Source organism: Cynoglossus semilaevis, chromosome 16, assembly GCF_000523025.1.
Source record: "Cynoglossus semilaevis isolate Cse_v1.0 chromosome 16, Cse_v1.0, whole genome shotgun sequence".
NCBI lineage: Eukaryota > Metazoa > Chordata > Actinopteri > Pleuronectiformes > Cynoglossidae > Cynoglossus > Cynoglossus semilaevis.
This window is the reverse complement of record NC_024322.1, coordinates 18,117,102-18,118,410: the sequence shown is the minus strand read 5'-3', so window position 1 is coordinate 18,118,410 and position 1,309 is coordinate 18,117,102. Positions and strand designations below refer to the sequence as shown.

Below are 1,309 nucleotides of genomic sequence, written 5' to 3'. Positions count from 1 at the left end.
CCCTCACCCCCCCCGACCCCCTACCACTGCCTGTTTATAGCTAAGTTACATTGTCTGTTGTCGTTGTCAATCACCGTGTCCAAGTCTCACCTCCGTTACCATCACTTCTCTCTCCGCTCCCTGTCTGCAGAAAATTCGTCTGGTAAATAATCCCTCTGCTGTAATTAATGCTTCATCCATTATGAGAAAGGCTAATGAAGCGCTAACACAACGGCTAATGGTTTATCTTTTCATTTCTCTTTTTTTTTTTTTCTTTCTCTCCCACAAGTTAACACTTCAAACTTGTGTTGTTAATTGTTCTGTTTGAAAAAATAAATAAATACAAAATACAGAGATCAGTAGAACAGAGATGTGATTAAACTGACATCTGATCTGGTTGTTTAGAAAAAAAACTGACTTGAACTGAAGACGGTCCCTAAGTCTGACTAATAGATTTTATACATTTATCTCATAAATAATTTGGATCAGTGAGAGTTTAGGTTCAGGTCTGTATCTGTAATTATTAAGGGTTAGTGCAGAGGCCAAACAAGGGCCCAGGGGCCAGAAACAGCCCGCTGGACCTTCAAACCCAGCCCAGACGTCAAATGTATCACCACTGCTTCAAAGTTGAAGGTTTGAATCTTCTACATTCTACAACCTGTACCAAACAGGCCCGCAGGTCAAAGGTTGAACCTCATTTTTGGCCCGTCAGCCAAAGACTGACAGTTAGGGGACGTATATGTCCATGTATATATTTATCCTCACAACTCATGAAAACCAGCCTGTGTGTGTGTGTGTGTGTGTGTGATCAGCGTCTTACTTCCTGTCCTCTACGTCGTGGCTCCAGCTCATCGTACGGTGGGACCATCCCTTCTCTCCTGGCCTGCTGGTACTCTCGTCTCAGCTGCTGGATCCTAACCCCCCCACAGACACACACACACACACACACACACACACACAGAGAAAACCCCAGATTAATCACACGGTCTCGACGCCCCAGGTCCACTTGTCTGTTGTTGTTAATTATTACTTTTCTTTTTAAGAAAGGAGAACATGGAGAACATGGATCACATTGTTTTCCTTCCTTGGACATTAAGGAAGTAACAGGCGTCACGTCCACACGGCTGAACCCTGGGCACCTTCATGACTAATGCACACGCTCACACATCCACTCACCCACACATAATGGAAATATGGGAAGCCGTATCACACACACACACACACACACACACACACACGCTCCCTTATGCACCATTAGAACCGCGGTGTGATATTTCACCAAACAAGTCGACGAAGGAAGGAGCGAGAAAACACATCCACCGTAGGATTT

General features: G+C 44.6%; 1 protein-coding gene across 6 annotated transcripts in view; it reads right to left on the bottom strand.

The window, feature by feature from the left end:
• The window catches only part of pard3bb (par-3 family cell polarity regulator beta b), a 119,087-nt gene that overhangs the window by 28,217 nt on the left and 89,561 nt on the right, over positions 1 to 1,309 (bottom strand). For all 6 annotated transcript variants that reach the window (XM_008329106.3, XM_025063568.1, XM_025063570.1 and 3 more), the window contains exon 23: positions 800 to 893. In XM_008329106.3, the coding sequence (XP_008327328.1) occupies positions 800 to 893 (94 nt within the window). The remainder of the gene's footprint in view (positions 1 to 799; positions 894 to 1,309) is intronic.